At 37.0% G+C, this 18,295-nt stretch overlaps 2 protein-coding genes across 4 annotated transcripts; one reads left to right on the plus strand and one right to left on the minus strand.

Moving 5' to 3' along the window:
- The first annotated feature begins 611 nt into the window (after positions 1–611).
- On the plus strand, positions 612–6,824 carry LOC105049421 (pyrophosphate-energized vacuolar membrane proton pump). Its single transcript, XM_010929053.3, has 8 exons — positions 612–1,034; positions 3,040–3,614; positions 3,890–4,269; positions 4,350–4,436; positions 4,525–4,855; positions 5,573–5,983; positions 6,059–6,118; positions 6,310–6,824. Exons 1-8 carry the CDS (start codon positions 782–784, stop codon positions 6,514–6,516), a joined length of 2,304 nt encoding a protein of 767 aa, XP_010927355.1. The 5' UTR covers positions 612–781; the 3' UTR covers positions 6,517–6,824.
- Positions 6,825–13,876: 7,052 nt separating this feature from the next.
- LOC105049420 (heparanase-like protein 3) lies at positions 13,877–17,910 on the minus strand. Of its 3 annotated transcripts, none has more exons than XM_073242882.1 (10): positions 17,463–17,910; positions 17,289–17,333; positions 16,446–16,482; positions 16,153–16,333; positions 15,824–15,972; positions 15,371–15,604; positions 15,091–15,280; positions 14,875–15,000; positions 14,494–14,593; positions 13,877–14,400 (listed from the first exon to the last, which is right to left on the minus strand). In XM_073242882.1, the coding sequence occupies exons 1-10, from the start codon at positions 17,712–17,714 to the stop codon at positions 14,038–14,040; spliced, it is 1,677 nt and encodes a 558-aa protein (XP_073098983.1). In that variant the 5' UTR covers positions 17,715–17,910; the 3' UTR covers positions 13,877–14,037. The 3 variants fall into 3 exon arrangements, with proteins under 3 accessions (XP_073098983.1, XP_073098982.1, XP_073098984.1); XM_073242881.1 differs by having other exon boundaries at positions 17,265–17,333; XM_073242883.1 differs by lacking the exon at positions 17,289–17,333 and having other exon boundaries at positions 13,878–14,400; positions 17,463–17,908.
- Between the last annotated feature and the right edge of the window lie 385 nt (positions 17,911–18,295).

The raw sequence follows: 18,295 nt of genomic DNA on the forward strand, positions 1-18,295 counted from the left end.
CGATAGGATGACCGATGCCCTCACGCCCCCGACGTGAACCCTCATCCCCACCGTCCATTTCATATTATCTCGTTACTCACTCCATCCGGACCGTCTATTCATTAATCCCATGAACCCCTGTACCCTTGTCACCATCCATTTATTCCATAATTAACGATCAATAAATGCCGGTATTCCCACTCCGACATCGAACGGTCAAGATTGCTCCTACCAACCTATGAAATTATTCTCCAGAACTATCGCACGAACCTGTACTCTGACACTCAACCCAGTTATATCACGACACGTGTACTCCCGGAGACGGCGCCAGACTCGCGTTCAAATTACGCGATCTTATCCAGGGCACTGCCATTGATCCTCCACGTGTACTCCAGCCAGCGTTGGGCGAGAAAATGGGGCCCACCGTGTATAATTTCATGGACCCACCTTATTAGCCAATCCAAATACAGCGACAGAGGAGGCCACGGAGGATCCGGACTTAATTAAGGAGCGCCATAAAGAAGATATTTATTAACGTAATTATAATTCTTTATGTCAATTTTAAGTAATAACTAATTACCGATAGCCTCTATATAAGGAGCTCTGTATCGAAGCGTCGAAGGTGTTCTACAAAGTACACAGAGGGGGAGAGCAAGAACCCCTCGAAACCCTTGCCTTTAGATCTTTCTTCCACTGTCTCTCGTCCTCTTTTCTTGGTGTAGTAGGACTTTGGTTCTCGGCCGCCACCGTGCAACGCCGTTTTGCGGAGGTTGGGTTTTCGTTTTTCCGGGCAGATTGAGCAATGGGAGTGGCGATACTGGCGGATCTCCTGACGGAGATCCTGATCCCCGTGGCTGCCGTCGTCGGGATTGGGTTCGCTTTGATGCAGTGGTTGATGGTGTCGAGGGTGAAGCTGTCGCCGGAGAGGCAGGGGCCCCTGGCGGGGAGCAAGAACAAGAACGACTACTCCGACTACCTCATTGAGGAAGAAGAGGGGCTCAATGATCACAACGTCGTGCTGAAGTGTGCCGAGATCCAGAGCGCCATCTCCGAAGGTAACGATTCGGGGGTTTAGACCCCAAGGTTTTCGTAATCTCTCTTTTCGCTCGCTTCTTCTCTCTCTCGATTTGGGTGCTTTTGGATTTGGTGGTCTCGTGGTTTGATCCATCTTTGTGGTTTTTGTTTCAATAACTTTTTTTTTTTTGAATATCTTTTTGTGACCTGAGGAAAAATGACTTTTTCGTGAAAAAAGATTGGATTTTTTTAAAAAAAAAAAAATCCTTGGGACCGGTTGGTCAGCTCTGTTTATTTCTTGTATTTTATATGTGTCTAGTGGATTTTTGGAAAAGAAATTTAATACAAATTGGGTGAAGCATACCTTTTATTGGCTCAAGTCGTGTGTCAATGAGTTCAAGTTGTTCGGTTGGTTTTTTTAGAGCGATATGTAGAAATCTATGGCTATTATGCTTGCATTTTCACTCGTCTCTGTATACTGTTTGGAGTATATTATTTACAATCCTATTCTCTTCTTTCAAGCGGGATTTGTCGAACAATATTTTCCCTTTTTGTTGGTGGAAAAGGAAAAATTTTTGTTGGGTGCTGAATTCGTTCATTCACACTCGATACTTTTATCCAATTTTATTTGTTTCTAGCTAATTTCTTCTGATAAGAAAACGTCGGAGTCTGGAATTGGTTCCTTTTTTTTGTATTGCTACATGGATGACTCAGGTGGTGTTTCGCTGAGTTTGACTTTTTCTTTATTTTTTTCCTTTTTTGTTTCTTTTTGGTCATCTGAAGAAATAAGAGGCGAAAGTTCTCATATGATTGTGGTCTCCTTTCCACTCATCTTTCTTTGTTATATATTTTTTTGCTTCTTCGCTTCTTTTACTTTATTTATTTAATTAGTTTATTTTTTGATAGCAAGGTTGGAATGTTAATTACAAGACCTATGATTCTCTTGTCGGGGGTATCAGATGCTTGGCTTATCTGAAGGATATATGTTACACTTGCGAGAGTTCCAGATTCCAATTCATCAATATCTCCAAATTAATAAGATTGATCATCGCAAGAGTTTTTTAGTAGGTTCCTTGCTGAATAAGTATATTAAAAAGGTTAAAGTTGATCTAAGAATCTGTTCTCTGATAAAATACTGTTTGCATGTTATAAGAGTGACTAAATTGTTGTGGGTTTTTCTTAATATTTTTCAAAGCAAGATGAAAGATGATAGATCTATATGGATTTTTTAGCTTTTAAATTTTCCTGTCACAGTATGTAAACAATCTTGACTGATCAATGGAACTGGCATCGAATTTCATCAGAATGGTATGCTTATCTTCCATTTCTTGTGTTAGCTTTTTCATTTGACTGTGGTAGCTTGCCAAGGAATGAATGCCTATCCAGTCATAACATCCGATGTCCAATTTCCTCTGAGATCAATATTTTCTCTTTTTCCATGGCTCTGACTGGAGCTGTCTTGTGATTCAGTTGCCAAGTTTTCTATTCATCATATACTAATTAGTTAAAATTGTATTATCTAAGTTCTTGTACACCCGTCTCTGCATACTACTCTGTGTATGCGTTTTGCAGGACTAATGAGTCTAATTGTTCAACTAAGGATCACTATAGAAGATTAAGGAATATTGTTTGGGTCATTGTGCATGTAAAGATTTTGATCTCTTAAATTTTTTTGACGTGATTTTTTTTTCTTTTTGGGTCGATTAGTTGGTTAGATTGCTGAAATTGAGTTGGAATAATACAGCCATCTTCCTCAGGTCTTTATTTTACTATAGAAGTCATTCATTTTATGAGGAAAAGTGGTGTAGCTGTGTTGTTTAAATGGTTGATGATTTCCCTTTTTTTTTTGGTTCCTCCAATGTGGCCTGTGGTCATGGATGAGTTGTAGCCCAGATGAAATATTTTAGAAGAACAAAAGTTGGCGTCACCTGAGTTTTTTAATATGCTCTGTTATCACTACTTGTTATTGTTAATCAGCTGCAAAAACTTATTGCTTGTTTTGAATTAACATTTTTGATATTCTAATGTTTGGGTCTATATGAACAGGAGCAACTTCGTTCCTTTTCACTGAGTATCAGTATGTTGGAATTTTCATGGTTGCTTTTGCAATCCTGGTATTCTTATTCCTTGGCTCCGTGGAGGGCTTTAGCACTAAGAGCCAGCCCTGCACCTACAGCAAGGACAAATATTGCAAGCCTGCACTTGCAAATGCTGTCTTTAGCACTGTGTCCTTCTTGCTTGGTGCAATCACCTCTCTGGTATCTGGTTTCCTTGGAATGAAAATTGCAACATATGCAAATGCCAGAACGACTTTGGAAGCAAGATGGGGTGTTGGAAAAGCTTTCATTACTGCATTCCGCTCAGGTGCAGTGATGGGCTTTTTGCTTGCTGCAAATGGGCTTTTGGTTCTTTACATTGCAATCAACCTATTCAAGTTGTATTATGGTGATGACTGGGAAGGTCTTTTTGAGGCTATCACTGGTTATGGTCTTGGTGGCTCTTCCATGGCTCTTTTTGGGAGAGTTGGAGGAGGTATCTATACAAAAGCTGCTGATGTTGGTGCTGATCTTGTTGGTAAGGTTGAGAGGAACATCCCTGAAGATGACCCAAGGAATCCAGCTGTAAGTTTCTATATCATTGTTTAATAATAGGCTTTTGCAGCTTCTTTGTTCTTCTTCTTCTTTTTTCCCCCCAGAATACATGATAATTTTCTGGAACATAAAAGGTAGAAACTGTTTTCTTGTTTTTGTGAACTCTGCACTCATCTATCTGTTTTACAGAATACCGATGTCTACCAAGCTGCGGAAATTAGAATTTCCTACTTATGTTATTTTCTGTAAGATCTTAGATATACTGCCCTGCTTGAGATTCTTTAACTGCTAGAGATATCTCACAGGTGATTGCTGACAATGTTGGAGATAATGTTGGGGATATTGCCGGAATGGGATCTGATCTTTTTGGCTCATATGCTGAATCTTCCTGTGCTGCCCTTGTTGTTGCTTCAATCTCATCATTTGGAATCAACCATGATTTGACTGCGATGTGCTATCCTTTGCTTATCAGCTCTGTGGGTATCATTGTTTGTTTGATCACTACTCTGTTTGCAACTGACTTCTTTGAAATAAAGGCAGTGAATGAGATTGAGCCTGCACTGAAGAAGCAGCTCATAATCTCAACTTTTCTTATGACTGTTGGTATTGCAATTATCAGTTGGATTGCACTTCCATCTAGCTTCACGATCTTCAATTTTGGCAACCAAAAGCAAGTGGCAAACTGGTAAATAATATTTATGTTCTTTTGCTTTAAAGCGTTATATTTTCATGCTTATTAATAATAATTGGAAATATTATTTGCAGGCAGCTGTTCTTCTGTGTTGCAGTTGGTCTATGGGCTGGCCTGGTTATTGGGTTTGTCACTGAATACTTCACAAGCAACGCATACAGGTCAAACCTCTATCTTTTGTCAGTTGTGTTGAATTAATTTTGTATCAAATGGCTTGCTGATATTTGACAACGTTTCCTCTTTTTGTAGCCCTGTGCAAGATGTAGCTGACTCCTGCAGAACTGGAGCTGCCACTAATGTCATCTTTGGTCTTGCATTGGGATACAAGTCTGTGATCATTCCAATTTTCGCTATTGCTATCAGCATTTTTGTGAGCTTTAGCCTTGCTGCGATGTATGGTATTGCAGTTGCTGCTCTAGGCATGTTGAGCACCATTGCTACTGGGCTGGCCATTGATGCCTATGGCCCCATCAGCGACAATGCTGGAGGCATTGCTGAGATGGCTGGAATGAGCCACAGAATACGTGAGAGAACTGATGCACTAGATGCTGCAGGCAATACCACTGCTGCCATCGGAAAGGTATACAAATCATTTCCTGCTTCTGATTTGCTTACAGGCATATGCTCGTAGACATTCAGTATTAGCTGTATTTGAGGTAATATCATATTTGAGAGGCCTGAGCATGAAGCTATGATGATTTATCCTTGCATTCATTGTACACTAGGATATGGTGCTTTCCACTTCAAGATGATGCATTCACCAAACATTTTTCCACTAAGCGGCGATGAAACATGTAAATCTTGTGGTCTTCCAATTCGATCTGATCTATTCATTCTGAGAGCTATTTATTTGATTGCAGACATTTCTGCAACAATTCTAACAGAGAAACATGCCAATTTTGAGAGAAACTTTATGTCAACCTTTTCTAGACAAGAGTATCTGATTTAGAAGGGAAGAAATTGCATCAGTTTTTGATATTCATTTCTTTTGGAAAAAAGGCACCCACATTTTTATCCTTCAAAATTGGATTGCCTAATTGGATGGGGTAATATTGCAAACGGTAGCATTGTGCTTGCCCTATTTACTTTTAGGAGTCAGCATCCATGCATGTGTATATCAACGTAAGTTCTATGTAGTGGGCGGGTAATTGCCAAACCTCCAAGGTTTTGTCGTCTCCTTGTTTGGTCTTTTGGAATTCTGGGAAGGACTATGAATCATACCCAGGTATTCCGTTTGTTTTATTTGCACTAGCTCATAAACTTATATTCCTATTAAATCTGCCTGTCTCTGTTTTAGGGTTTTGCCATTGGTTCAGCTGCTTTGGTGTCCCTTGCACTCTTTGGTGCCTTTGTGAGTCGGGCAGCATTATCAACTGTGGATGTTCTGACACCTAAAGTATTCATCGGGTTAATTGTTGGTGCAATGCTTCCTTACTGGTTCTCAGCCATGACCATGAAGAGTGTAGGCAGTGCAGCTCTGAAGATGGTGGAGGAAGTTCGCCGGCAGTTTAACAGCATACCTGGTCTTATGGAGGGAAGTGCTAAACCTGACTATGCCACTTGTGTCAAAATCTCGACAGATGCCTCAATCAAGGAGATGATTCCGCCTGGTGCTCTAGTCATGCTCACACCTCTCATTGTTGGAACCTTCTTCGGTGTGGAAACCCTGTCAGGGGTTCTTGCAGGCGCCCTTGTATCTGGCGTTCAGGTTGGTGGAAAATCGTTATCGGATTTATCAGAGCATTGAGTGTAAGTCAGTCATGGGTGTTCTCTTTGCTTACAGGTTGCAATATCTGCATCTAACACTGGTGGTGCATGGGATAATGCTAAGAAGTATATTGAGGTAAAAGTTACCCTTGAATCTTTTTTGAATCTTGGCCCTTGAATCATTTTTGAATTCCTGTGGGCTTCAGATGTCTTCCATGAAATTGAGCGTAGAATTTGTTACCACTTTAGCTGATTATGCTATTTAGAGGAGTTGGAAATGATTTTTTTTCATTCTTTTTATGTTTTTTGTTTTGTTTCTGGGGTCAGGCTGGGGCTTCAGAGCATGCTCGGACCCTCGGCCCCAAAGGATCGGATGCCCACAAGGCTGCTGTGATCGGTGACACCATTGGAGACCCTCTGAAGGACACATCTGGACCATCACTTAACATCCTTATCAAGCTAATGGCTGTTGAATCTCTTGTGTTTGCACCATTCTTTGCTGCACATGGAGGCATCCTCTTTAGGATCTTCTGAGAAGAGGTGCCAGCAGGGCGATCTTGCACTTAGAGACAGCATCATCATCCCTTCTTCACCACCATATGTGCCTCGGCAACTTATCCTTTCTGCTTCATTCTCTTTGGTGTTAGGTTCAAGCTGTGCTTGATGTAATGAAGCTCTCAGTGTCCTTGCGTGGGCTTGGGGCGGCCAAATTTTCCTTATGCTAGATAGATGATAATGATGATGGCGATAATGTAATAATGGCTATGACAATCTTAGTTGTTCTTGGGACAGTCACAGAATGTTGTTTAAATTCTCCATATGATGGTTGGACGGTTGTTGAAGACCTGTGGTTTTTCGGTCAGTCGGTCCAAAGTTTTGCCTCGAGGAGAAAGGGACCCAAATAAAATAAATAAATTAAAAAAAAAAAAAAAAAGTGGAGCAAACTTTGATGTTGTGGGCCTGAAGCAGAGCAAGCGCTTCTTTTTCTGTTGAAATCTGGCTAGGAGTGCGTGCCTGTACCAAATGGATTATTAACGTGTCAAGGAGTGTGTATGTTGCAGATAGGTGCTTGATCAACAAAATATAGAGTTGTGGGGATCTGGCACATGGGAAACATGATCGAGATCGAATGAATTAGAGTGGGAGTTGGATCGTCGTATCTCTTGATGTGTTTGATTTGTTACCGAAATTAGAATAGATTTTGCATTCTAAAAGAAAATAGGTATTGGGTTTTGGGAGTGTTCGGGTGTTTTTATTCCTTTAGAAATTATAATGCAAATGGAACTTCAACAATAGTTAAAATAGGAATCATTCATTTTCAATTCTATATCAAAGTTCAACCACTAACCAAACATGTCCCTTGAGTTGGTACCAATCTTGTGGCTATTTGTGTATCATGTAAAATTTTTATTGCACCGTGCACGGTGCAGAATGAGTTGCACCATATGAGATGATTGAGATGCATGGACCTCCCCTCCCTCCCCCCACCCTTCCAACCGTGTGTGATTCAATCACTATGTGCGGTGCAAGAAGAATTACTTTTTTCTATCATACGGTGCAGCTGCATGGGGGCCTCTTTATTCTACCCTCCTAAATGTTGAAGGCATCCCAGAGAGGCAATATCATTTCTTGTTCTATCTGGTACGCTAAGCAAATTCATTGGTCCCCTGTTTGATGCTTCTGTGATATCAAGAGTGTGGTCCATCAGTAATCATCCAACTTTAGAGATTCGGGTCTTTCTCAACTTTGTAGATCATGGACCATCAAGCCTCTCGCAACACGAATGAAGATAATGTTTGGTGATGGCTTTCTCCCTAGCTATGATCCGCTCTAAAAATGATTCATTAGTTGTCACCTCATACTCACGGTGATAGTCCATTACCTCTTTTGAAAAATTATGCTCCAGAGTATACCCCTTCTCTAATCTTCGGCATAAACTCTTATGCCTTGCCTCTTTCTTTCCTTGCTGAATCTTATTTTAGTTTTAGTTCAAATAAGCAGAAGATGCAATAATAGTTCATCATCAGCCAGTGCAGGTGGTTTCTTCATCTACATCCCATCCTTTATTTATCTTGATATTTTTACACCATTTTTTTAAAAAATATCAGCAATAGAATAGATGGTTGAAATCATGATACAAGTTCATTTAGAAGTTAGGGAATATAAAAGAGTTGAGGGCTCTCTTTTTTTTCTTGTTTTTAGTTTAACAATAAAGCCTTTATTTTTGACGAGGTGGTGATGACTTTGCATCACAAGTGGTGATTTGTTTAACAACCTTATTTATTTAAATATGGCCATTATAAAAATAAATATATTCATCTATATTTTTAATTCACGAGAATTGAGAATACATAAAAAAATTTCGAACGTATATCAATGATATTTTTGATATTATATAGCAATCGATCTTAGATTTCCATAACATATGAAATAGGTTAGTCATGGATACTTAGGGATCTTTAATTACTAAACTATGACATACTAAAAAAATGATGATCTTAAATCATTGAGAATCAAATTACTCCAGGATAAGAATCAGATTATTATCATGATGATGTTATTTGGCTCACCAAACACCCCCATTATATATAGAATTAATGTTCGTTGTTGCATTTTTTTGAATAGGAATGGTGCCTATGTGATGCACTAAAAGATAATGAAAATCAAAATATAATTCAATAATAATAGAAGAATAATATCATCATTTACACGTTATCCTTTATAATTGTTTAACACTATTCATTGTATGGATATATTTTTGTTTTGCTGCTCAAAATGTTTAGTCTTATTCTTGAATCTTGCCGTACTATATGCGACATAGTTTTTTTTCATATTCATAACTTGAGAAGTCACGCTTGTAAGTCAATTAATCTGAAATAATTAATAATTCATAAATGTTATTTTCTAAGATCTTTGCTACATAAACAACTATATGGTTTAGGATCATTTTTTCTATGTATCTTTGAAAATTTTGTTTATATATATTTGGATGATGTTCAATTCTTTTTCCTTGGGCATTTAAAAGCCAAAGCAATTATAAAAGGATTGAATTGGATATGGAACAATGTTCATCCAACAGCCCACCAATATCTTTAAACGTTATTTCAACATTAACAATAAATGTTAATGTTAATTTAACATTGAATTGAGTATCAAATAATTAATAATTCAGTAGGACAAGAACTCTATTTTAATATTAAATAAGGTGAATTTTAATGAATAAATTGAATTGAATATTGAAGAATTCAAATCTACTTTTAATAATTCCAGCATCATGTGATGTGTAAATTGACTTCTATAGCATGACAACCATATTATTTTACATAATCATTAAAAATTAAACTTGCCGGAATCATAAATTCTATAACCTGACAACTATAAATATAAAATAAAAATTTATATTTATAAATAAAATATATTTATGAATTTTATATAAAAGGTTATTAGTAAAATAGGTATTTTTCTAAACACACGCACACACATATATACATATATAATTTTATATATATGGGATAGATTTGGGTAAGGTCAATCAAATTTGGATTTAGATCTGATCAAAATTAGATAATAAGGACCCTACATTGATGATTTAAATCATTGGATGTGATCTGCTATCTTAAAACTAGTTACATACAAAAAATTATATAATTTGAAAGCTTCTAATCTATGCATCAAGTCATCAAAAAAATATATCTAATTTAATTTTATTTAAGTTTTTTAATTTTTGACTATTTGATGCATAGGTTAGGGATCTTCAAATTATATGATTTTTTTTGTATATAAATAGTTTTGAGATAGTAGATTACATTCAATGGTTTAGATCATTGATCTAGAATTTTTATTATAAATTTTTGATTTGATTGGATTTGAGTTCAAATCTAAAGAATCTGGTTCACACTCTCTTCTTGTATGTATTTCAAAAATCACTAAACGAGTCTTAAGGTATTGAGAAAAAAAATTACTTTTTGAAAAAAAAAATTCTTCCTATGAACCAAACGAGTCCCAAGTTATTGGGATGAATAAAGAAAACATAAAACTCGAAGAACTGCTGCTTCCCACGGAACTCGAGCAGCCGCTTCCTCAGCCTCACGCAAACGCCCGAACAGCTCCTCCAAGCAACTCGGTGGAATTCTTGTTGTGCATGAACAAACTATTGTACAGCTTGAAACTATCACTACATATGTGTTCTCCACCAGATTCCAGCAGCATCTCATACCCCATGCTGTTGATCGGCGTCCACTTGAGCTCCACTTGAGATCCAGAAGCATCTCCTCCATTTTTTTGTTAATGAGATGTTTGAATCAAAACGATCAATCAATTACTGAGTATATTCCACTTGAAATTTATATCATTCTTTTCTTTTTCTTGATAAATTACTTATTCTTTTAATACATATATTCATGTTTATTATTTTAGTATCCCCCTCGTGATTTCCACTCAAATTCAATTAAGTATAGATTGAAAACTATTTGAGTTATTAGATTTAATCTACTAAGCCTAAACTGCTTACAGACTAATAACTATGTAACTCGGAGATCCCTTGTTTATATATCAAGTTATTAAAAAATTGAACAGTTTAAATAATACTAAATAATGTATATTTTTTGACCACTTGATGTCTATATTAGACATCTTCAAAGCATATAATATTTAGTAAATAATAATTTAAAAATAATAGATCATATCCAAGACTCGAATCATCTGCGTGAGATCTCTATCATCCAATCTAAACCTATCTAGATTTGAACCAGTATAACTAGGTCTAGCTCTCTCTCTACACACACACACACACACACACACACACACATATATATATATATATATATATATATATATATATATATATGCATCTATGTATAAAATTTTATTTCTATTTCTTAATTTATATTAAAAGTATAAACAGATTTCATATAATTAATTATTTTAAAAATAAATATATTGATTATTAATATAATTATATTTTTTGGATAAGAATTAATATAATTTTTTTAAAAATAAATATGTTATTATTTTTAAATATATGCATGCATGTATTTTTCTAATTTTATTTTTCACTTAATAAATAGAAGCTAATGGGTATACATCATGTTTCTATAAAAAAGATTTGACAGGAAAAGGAAAAACATATTTTGGTAAGATGTTAGCTTAAACCTTCCTCCCTCCATTTGATAATCTATCATAAGGTGATCCTCTTTGCTTAGACATTCTATTATTTATTTATTTTTATCAAATAGTAGACGGTATCTTTTTGTTAGCCTCTATGACAGCTTTAAATGCTCCCATATTCTAGAGGTTTACTTTTTTTTTATATATATATATATTTTTTAAGGATAAAAAGAGGTGTACTTGCTCCGATTTAGTACGGTCGTTAAGAAACTGCATAAACGCACTGGTCAATTATTGACGTATCATGGTAAAAAAAGATGTACTTGCTTCGTTTTAGTATGATCGGCAAGAAACTACATAAAACACACCTGCTAATTATTGGCGCAACGTTGCCTACATATAAAATGCATGTCCCATATTTTTTTTCTTTTGAATGATGTTGCTATATATTTTCGATTTGGATCGGTTGGCTGGAATTAAATGGCAATTAGTAAGATGATGACGATCGAATCTGTAAAATAAATTTTTGATCGGAATCAGCTCCAACAAAAATTCTCCGACATTTAAGTCAGAAACTCGCAGAACGAATGGGAATGAGCGCACGAGAGAAATTGCATAAGAAGGAAGAGTTGTGGGAGACTATCATGATTTTTTTGGATGCATCACTCGAAAATTTTTAATCTGATTTTTTAAGATTTGATGGTTGTAGTTGTCTTATCCGGCTCATGGCCAGTTACCTCCAGCAATCACGTGGTTTGAAAAGATATGCAGGATCTCCTGATCAATCCTTTCAAATTTATCGATCAAAGCAGAGATTAGCGGCTTGATGCATGTAGACTGACAAAAAGGTCGGTGCTTGATGCACAAGTCGGAGGCCGACCCTTGGTCGACTGCTTCTGAGGTTCGCCAGTGTCGTTGGTTCGAGCACCAGATATTTTCTATCCTCAGTAGATGAATAGCTCATAGTTCCATCTATTCGTTGCCTATACATCCATTATAAAAGACAAACATATGGTTTATATTAACTAATCTCTTCATACATATGATGGGAAGTCATATTCATCATTGATTTAACGGTCTCTCATGATAGGATACAAGGGAGATAAGAGTAAAGTCAATAGCTGAAGAATTTTGGGGAAAAAGGCTATCTCACAGAGATAATATTTACAGAAAATTCTATCAAAAGAAGAAAGTCCAGACTTACTAAGGTTTCAAGAAAAAAATGTGTTGAATTATTAATGGAAAATAAATGAAGTAATATATGATAATCATGTTCAAGAACCTTATATTAACATTGTTTATTGAATAGAGACCGGTATCATGACAAAAGTTGAAATAGATTCCAGGTTGGTATGAAATTTTGAACTAAGAAGCCAGCATCAACCAGCCTCAATACCGAAACCCAGCTTTTATAACTAGGATAAAAGTTAATTTGCAAACAAAAGTAGGTCCCCGATGAGGATCCTGATGCGCACCCTCTTTTGAGCAATCTGCTAAATCCTGATGGTAATGGGTCTAGAGATGGATCAGGCAGCTCAAAGAGTCAAAGATTGGGGCCGACTGTGGACAGATTTGTAAAAAAAGTCTATTCATCACAGTGTGTCCGATGAAAGATCATCTGATGCTCAAGTCAGTCGAAATTTAGGAAACAATCAAAGAAAAAAAGAGGAGAACAAGAATAGGATATTCGCTCTGAAGTCCATCCTCTTACTTGAGGATTTCTTTTTTTACCTCTTTATATAGAAATAGATCCTTAGGCAGGCATGCCAAAATTTGGTAGGTTGTTAGGACCAACGAGATCACGATTTGATAGGCTATTGGAATTCGCTCACTAACCTATGAATCAGGATTATTAATTATGATCGTTAGTAGCAGATCGTGCCTGTGGATTGGATTTGTTAGTTGTGGGTATCAGTATTAGATTGTGTCCATATTCTCAAAGTTTCTGAAAGATTCTATAGATCATCTACGTGGTCGAATAAGACAATGGCGTAAGGTCAGGATAGGACTAAGGCCCTATCTTGACAATATCAGTGCCTATGTGGATCATTGAGTGTTACTTCTATTGTTTGTTAGATCTCAATCTCGAGGTTAGTAAATGTCTGATTTGGAGATCAGATAAATTAAGGGTATTGTACCGCTTCATGTCGGACTCTTGGGTTTGCCTCTAATGTTTGAGGTGGTTTCACCGGGTCATTTGTGGGTGCTTGAATGCGATCTGAGGGGAGATTGGATTGGATAGTGGATAACCCCCACAAAAATCATAATGCAGATCTTGATTGAAATCAAACTTAGGCTCCATACTGGTCATTCTCTCCAAGTGTGATTCACCAATGGTTATGTTACTAGTTTTGCTTTAACAAATGATTGTTGAGTTCAAAAAAAGTAACGGACACAAACAAGATTAAAAATCTTTTTTGATGAAGACAAGATGAAAAATCTTATAACATTAAACCATGATGTATGCATGTAGGGCTTGCCCATACCTGTGAACTACTACATTGGACAAGAGCCCACTAAGCCGACCCCAACCTGGAACTTAACTGTTTGCCATCACAAGATTCTAAACCACGACCTTAAAGAAACATGAACTGCCACCAGCCCATCCATGTCACGGATACTAGCATACTGTAATGAATAACTTAAATGATGTAGTGTGGTATCTTTCCGCTTAGCTTTTACTCAGTCCTAACATTCTATGCTCTTAAATTAGGATAATTCGAGAGCAATTATTAATTAATGCATGAAAGATGGAGGGACTTAGAAATTCAAACTTTTCTTGCCACTCATATGCAAATCATTCTCCCTTCTCCTTTTTTTTTTTTTCCCTTCCATTTATTATTTGATCAAAGATGTTTAACAATGTAGTACAAACCTCATAGCAATGGAGGCATGTCAAGAATGGACCACTTGGTAGTCCATCCTCTCAGCACATGATGTAACAAGAAGCTACCTACAAGCAGGAGCATCAAAGTGGGGAATGTGGACAAAAACAATAGAAAATGGTGTCACTGTTATTGGTAGTGACGCATCAAGTTCCATGGGTTCGAATGTAGGGATATTCCCTTCTGAATCTAGAGACAAGATGTTGCCATTCAGCAGCATGACTTGGCTGTGTAAGTTCCCATCCTTGGCTGTTAAATGGTATTCTTCCCTCATAAATGTAGCAGTTTTCCGAAGTCGTGTTATATGGTTGAACCTTGTCCTAGGAATGTGATGCTTCAAACCTATAGTATAGTTTGAGGCAGTGGTAACAAAAGCTTGAGAAGTAGTATTGCCACTGAGATTGATCAGTAGCAATGTAATCCCTTGCTGAAAAATAAGTAAAAGAAGAACTCATGGCAAATGACTCAATATAGAGAAGAAACAAGAGAGAGAGAGAGGGAGAGAGATTCAGTGACTCACAGATTCTCTTGCACAATGTGCATATGCTCGTATACTCTCTGTCCCTGTGAACTTTGCTGACAGGACTTTGCTTCCCATCAGTCGATGCCACAAAAGAGCACTGCATTAAGAGAGGAGTAATCTTAAAGTGATCCACTCTGAGATGGAATTGCTTTGCACGTAAGTATTGAAGCATGAATAGTGCTCCTTATTGATGGAGAACTAACCCTCTTTGAATAGCTCAGGTTTTTTTTTTTAACATTAACTGCATTCCATAAGACTTGACATAAACCATAAAGCCCAAGAAAAGACAGATAAAACATGATTCTGGATTTTAGGGAAAAAAAAAAAAAAATTCAATGAAAAGATTGCCAGTGTGAAGAGAAAAAAACAAAAGGTAACCTGTAGTAATCAGGATTCGGTTGGAACGTCGTTCTGTTGAGTAGGCCATAATTTCCACCAACCAAGGATTGTCTGCAATAACTTTTAGTGTTGTATGTCGATGACATGCCAAGCTGATCCAAGAACCTATCAAGTTGTTATCAGAATTAAATCTTTTCCACTAGAGTTCTTACCCACCAAAAAAGATTCTAGACCAGTAAGAGGTGGCTTAATTACCAGAAGCTGAACACAAATGAATCTGTGACAAGATGGTGGCCGCTATTGTAAGCTCCTCCAGCTTCACCAACCCAAGCAGTGGTTGAAGTTCCTGCACTTTGGAGAATCCCTTGGAGATTTCTGAATGTGCTCACTTCGCGATCAAGGTAGGAGGGATCAAGAATTCTATCGACCAAGTGCTCATCGACGCCTGAGCATGAAATAGAGGTTATCAAAGGTCAGTCATCGGCAGAAATCTTCAATAGGACAGCTGAAAATTGCTGAGTTCGAGCAGCAATACCTGCACCAAGATTATATATGTGGTGGGTGATCACATCCAATGAGTCAGGTTTTGTTTTTTCAATGAACTCACTGAACCAGCTAGCATCGAAGAAGCCCCCTGGTGCTAGTACCAGTGGCTTATCAGTAAAATCTTGGTATATGTTGTCAATAATTTTTTTAAGGGAGATCGCATCTTCAGCATATTGATCTGCTCCAATTTTAGCTCCAACTCCGCTTCCACTTAATTCATTTCCTGACAAGTAAACAGGATTTTTAGTTCCAATAGCATGCATGCATGCCATTGTATTTGATGCACATCTGAATTAAACCATATGCCAAAATTTTTTAAACATTCTATCGAATTCGATCAGCAGGTTTTTAATCTTTTGTCATTGTTTGTTCTAACTCCAGTACAATTTCTATCAAGTGAATCTTTATGAAGCAAGGAGTCTAAATGGGACATGACTCTTACCAAGCTCCCAACCATGGATAGTGTAACCCTTATTCACAGTATAGCGGATAAAAGACTCAGCATTGGAGGAGTTCCAGGGTCCTCCTAAAGAACCATCCCGCAAACGAACCCTTCCATTAAGGGCATTCAGCCCAAAAATTATTACAGCTCTGAAGTGCAAATGCCATGGATTAGACACAGTTTATGAAGAGAACAATGATAAATGCAGGATATGCCTACAATGAAAGCATGCATTTCAGAAGCATACTATCCCAACAGAAATTTTCTTGTGCAAGCAAGGGAAAAACTAGTCCATGAGTCATTTATAGGATGTCGAATGATCAAAGTACCCGGCTTTTTTGAAGAAATCATTGAGTTCATCCCATCTCTGCATGGGTAGGCAGCCTTGAGTAAAACCAAACATCTCGGAAGTATTCTTAACAAAAGGAGTACATGGCTGTTGAGTATCCACGCCATATATGACCTTATCTTGCAATGAGCCCCCGAGGCGGAGTTTCAATGGAGAAAATTCTGCAAGGTCACAAAAAATTAGATCAGAGAAAAAATTTAGATTGACCATTTGATATTACAAGCATAGGCATAGATTATTTTTTTTAAAATAAAATACCAGGAAAGCATCTACCTTTAACAGCATTTAATAAAACCTTGTTGGAAAGGTCCTGCAGGAAGGAAAAATGAAACACATGTGTCAATAGGGAATGAAGACATGGTAAACCAAATAGATATCAAAAGGAAAAAAACAGAAAAGAAAAAGAAGAATAAGATCTTTTTTTAAAAAAAAAAAAAAGAATATATACTACTACCACTATCAGAAACCATCTTCAAAATGTAAAATGGGAACTCATAGGATTTAGACGTTATGAGGAAATACAAATGATGATGAAGTGAATTTTATCAGAAATACTCCATCATCATTTCCAAATTCTATTGAACAAACCTATGACATCAAGAAGAGAATAAAACTAGCATATTAATGAAAACTATAAATAGTTTTCTCTCAAAATGAAAAAGGGGAAACAATCCAAAGTTGCAAATTACTCAACTATCCTACCTCCACAAAATTCTTGAAGAAGTAGAAGCCATACTAGTTTCTTAGCCATTAGCGGCAACAACTCCAGCTAGAACAATGCAAGGAAATTAAAGCACACTTTACTATATTTAAGAAATAAGCATATAAACTAACACAGAAACCCAAAACTCTCCCAAATAAATAATTAAAAGAAAGAGATCAAATAGAGGCGAGCTTATAAAAAATTCTCCATTTTAATTAAGCTCCAAATCATAAAAATCCATTGCCAAATGCAGACGAAAAAATATAAATTTTTACACAAAAAGTGCTAAGAAAAAACATCTAAAAACCACACAAACAATTGCCAAAATTCTACCAAAAAAGAAAAAGTTCAGATTTTGACAAGCTCTACAGTGCAAATTATAACAGTACATGGCAAACATCAGAACCTTTTACCAGACTGAGCATTGCTGCTGCCAAATGGTACCTCCCGCCCACCCACTCCCACCAAAAAAAAAAAAAAGGGAAAAACTCAGTTCTGAGAAAATCCATATGAATAAAAGTTCAGATTTTGACAAGCTCCACATTGCAGATTATATCAGTACTAAGCAAAAAAACCGAACTTTTTACCAGATTGAGCAACGACGCGAGGCCCCAGCTGCAAGTCCCGTAATCACACTTCTCCGGCGGCCACCAATCCAGCGTAGCACAAATGAAGTCATCGTCGGTGACCGCAATGGGAGTCGTCCCATCGACGACGGCGGTCCCCTCGCTGCCCCCAGCTGGCGGAGGAGCTCCAACAGCGTCCACCGCGACGAATCCGGCGAGTCGTAAAAATGCCAAGAAGCAGAAGCCCAGGAGCTGTGGAAGAGCTCCACCCATCTCCCAGAGGCCTTTAGAGAGACAGAGAGGAAGAATAGAGAGGACGGTGAGGCCTTTAGGGGCAATATAAGGAGAGAATAGCCACCAGATCCACCATAAATAGTATAATGCCTTCTTGACAAAGGGCGATGGGAATGGAAAGGAATGGGGTTGGTAGACAAAGGTTGGAATCTATATAGAGTGGCGCCATGAAGCGGAGAAAGGGAAACAGAGGAGGAAGGGGTTTCTTTTACTCCAAGAAGCAGAGTGGTGACCAGACTCCGAAACGCGACGTTGTAGATAACGGCCGTTATGCAACAAGTTTGGAGACCTCTTGATCCATGATGCATTAACAACATTAGTATTCTTTCTTTCTAAGAACTGATCATTATCTGATAACTATTAACAATTATTTGCCTGTTCATTTGAATAAATAATATTATAAATAAAATTATATTTTTAAATTTAAATCTCCAAATTAGCTAAAAATAACTTGATGAGAAATGGAAACCAAAAAAAAAAGCCATAATCAGTGTAAAAAAGTAATGAATTATCCTTGGAAAGAAATTAAACTCTATCTATTCTCGTTAAAATGTTAAAGG

The sequence above is a fragment of the Elaeis guineensis genome, chromosome 8 (assembly GCF_000442705.2).
Source record: "Elaeis guineensis isolate ETL-2024a chromosome 8, EG11, whole genome shotgun sequence".
Classification (NCBI taxonomy): domain Eukaryota; kingdom Viridiplantae; phylum Streptophyta; class Magnoliopsida; order Arecales; family Arecaceae; genus Elaeis; species Elaeis guineensis.

Excerpts from the sequence above, each read along its gene's own strand:
- LOC105049421 (XM_010929053.3), top strand. The coding sequence starts at position 782 with ATGGGAGTGGCGATACTGGCGGATCTCCTGACGGAGATCCTGATCCCC. Across the intron at positions 1,035-3,039 it reads CCAGAGCGCCATCTCCGAAG|GAGCAACTTCGTTCCTTTTC; the intron begins GTAACGATTCGG and ends CTATATGAACAG. Across the intron at positions 4,856-5,572 it reads CCACTGCTGCCATCGGAAAG|GGTTTTGCCATTGGTTCAGC; the intron begins GTATACAAATCA and ends TCTCTGTTTTAG.
- LOC105049420 (XM_073242881.1), bottom strand. The coding sequence starts at position 17,714 with ATGGGTGGAGCTCTTCCACAGCTCCTGGGCTTCTGCTTCTTGGCATTT. Across the intron at positions 15,001-15,090 it reads TCATTTGTGTTCAGCTTCTG|GTTCTTGGATCAGCTTGGCA; the intron begins GTAATTAAGCCA and ends ACAACTTGATAG. Across the intron at positions 14,594-14,874 it reads CCGAATCCTGATTACTACAG|TGCTCTTTTGTGGCATCGAC; the intron begins GTTACCTTTTGT and ends CTCTTAATGCAG.